Source organism: Oxyura jamaicensis, unplaced genomic scaffold, assembly GCF_011077185.1.
Source record: "Oxyura jamaicensis isolate SHBP4307 breed ruddy duck unplaced genomic scaffold, BPBGC_Ojam_1.0 oxyUn_random_OJ70912, whole genome shotgun sequence".
In the NCBI taxonomy this organism is placed as follows: Eukaryota; Metazoa; Chordata; class Aves; order Anseriformes; family Anatidae; genus Oxyura; species Oxyura jamaicensis.
This window is the reverse complement of record NW_023310259.1, coordinates 1-2,092: the sequence shown is the minus strand read 5'-3', so window position 1 is coordinate 2,092 and position 2,092 is coordinate 1. Positions and strand designations below refer to the sequence as shown.

Genomic DNA, 2,092 nt, shown 5'->3' with positions numbered 1-2,092 from the left:
TTTTTAAAATTTTAACAAATCAGCCGTTTCTTGGAAACTTCCTGATGCGGCGCGTTAACCCTCTGCTGCCCGGGCTGCCGCAGCCACGCGTGACCCCGCGCGGGGGGGGGTGGGGGGGGGGGCGGGGGACACACACCCCCTCCCCCACGGGGGGGACCGCCCCCCGGAGGGGGAGGGGGCGCGGGGGGGGGGGGGGGGGGGGGCCGCGGCCAGGTCCCAGCCCCGGGCCACGGGGCCGGGCACCCCGGCGGATGCGTGGGACGGTGTTTTGCTGTTTGCGCGGCGTTTCCAGGGCACCAACCGCCCCGGCCCGGCCCTGCCCTGCCTCACGCCACCCTCAGCAGCAGCAGCAGCAGCAGGGGAGGCTGCAGGATGTGGCCTCCCCAGGGGCACCGCTGGCAGCCCTTTGCTGGCCCGGGGTGCAAAACGCCCGGGGAGGACGCGGGGCGCTGAGCCTGGCCCCAGCCAAAAGCCCCGGTCCAGCATCACGGCGTGCACCCATCCCTGCTCCGACCCTCACAGGGCGCTCCAGGGTGGTTACAAAAATGCATCAGGACCGCGAGAAGCCGTGGGAAAAGCCATGGAGGAAGAGCGTGGCGCCCTGCCTGCCCCCACCCCGGCACATCCCCGCACACATCCCAGACAACACCTGCAGGACCAGGCCTTCCCCTGCCATAGGAGATGCTCTCGTCTCCAAAATCCCGTTTCAGCCCAGCCGGATCCCCAAATGAAGGGAGCAAGAGGGGGTTCCCTGCTGGGGAGCCAGCAAGGAGCAGCAGCCCGAAACCCAGCGGGTTGGCAGCACCCAGGGAGCGCCGGCTCCATCACACCCCGTGCCCCCCTCCCCAGCTACACATACACAGGTGGGGCAGGCGCTTATATAAAAAAGTAGAGTTTATTGCCATTTCTAACAAAATTTACACAACCGTGTCACCGCTCCAACTGTCTGACGTCCGCAGGGACGTCCCGTCACCTGGGAAGCCGGCAAGCCCCGGGGGGCGCAGGCAGGAGCGCAGCCCCCCCATCACTGCCGTTCCCTCCTTCGGGCCGCCCAGTTCACCCAGTTACAGCCGCTTGGCGTTCCAGTCTCCACTCACATCCCCCGGCTGTACACAGAAGGGCATGGCTGGCCCTCAGCACCCGCAGCATCGCGGGCGCTGCTCGTGTTTGCACATAGATACGGCTACAGAAGACTCTGAACTAGTAAAACAAGCTTTTTTTTTTTTTTTTTCCTCCTCTTTTTCCTCGTAATCCCCACGCCGACGCGCGTGCAACCACAACTGCCCGTGCTGCTCGAGAGTCAGGTTTCGGCTGCCTCCCCCCCAAAAAACACCCCCCAAAAATATAAACCAAGGCAGCAAAGGCACGGGGCTCGGGGCGCGCACTCCTTCCAACGGCGGGGTCCCACCGACGTGCCCGGGGGGGCCGCGGGGGGCCCAGGTTTCGGCGAGGTCAGCTGCCGGCACCTCCCCGGCGGTCGAGCATCCTCATGCGGGAGGCGGCCGCTGGCTCTGCCCGGCGGGCACGGCTCGGCGCCGGGCTCCGGCAGTCCTCCGCACGAGGCGGAAAAACGGCTTTGTGGTTTTAGGGTTTTGGTGTTTTGGTTTGTGTTTTTTGTTTTTTGCAGGAGATGGAAGTAGAAAGAGTTCCGTGGCTCTGCCCACCCCGAGGACAGAGCCACCTTACACCGCAGAACCCCCCGCGTGCGGGGCCGGGGGGGCCGCCCCAGGGCTCTGCTCCTGCGGGCACAGCACCTCGGCGGGGAGCCGCGACTGGAACTTCTCCAGCTGCTCGGGGCTGGCCAGGGTCTTCAGGAGGCTGTTCTCACGCTCCAGCTGGGAGTTTTTCTCCAACAGTTCTTTGATTTGCTCCTTCAGGACCTCCACCTCCTCCCGCACCGCATACATCAGATGGTTTTTCACAAGGTCCTGCAAGAGGAAGGAGCAGGAACCGTCACGGCGATGCCCTGGGGGTGGCTTTCCAGGACTTTTCCCCACTGGCTGTCCCTCCCTCCCCCCCCACCCCACATCCCCCCCACCCCATCCCCTGCACCCCGGTGCCCCCCAGCCCAGGGTCCCCATCTCCCCATCTC

At 65.6% G+C, this 2,092-nt stretch overlaps 1 protein-coding gene across 1 annotated transcript; it reads right to left on the bottom strand.

Moving 5' to 3' along the window:
* Window positions 1-876: 876 nt before the first annotated feature.
* LOC118159546 (TSC22 domain family protein 3-like) lies at window positions 877-2,081 on the bottom strand. The gene has a single exon (XM_035314128.1). The coding sequence runs from the start codon at window positions 2,079-2,081 to the stop codon at window positions 1,683-1,685; it is 399 nt and encodes a 132-aa protein (XP_035170019.1). The 3' UTR covers window positions 877-1,682.
* Between the last annotated feature and the right edge of the window lie 11 nt (window positions 2,082-2,092).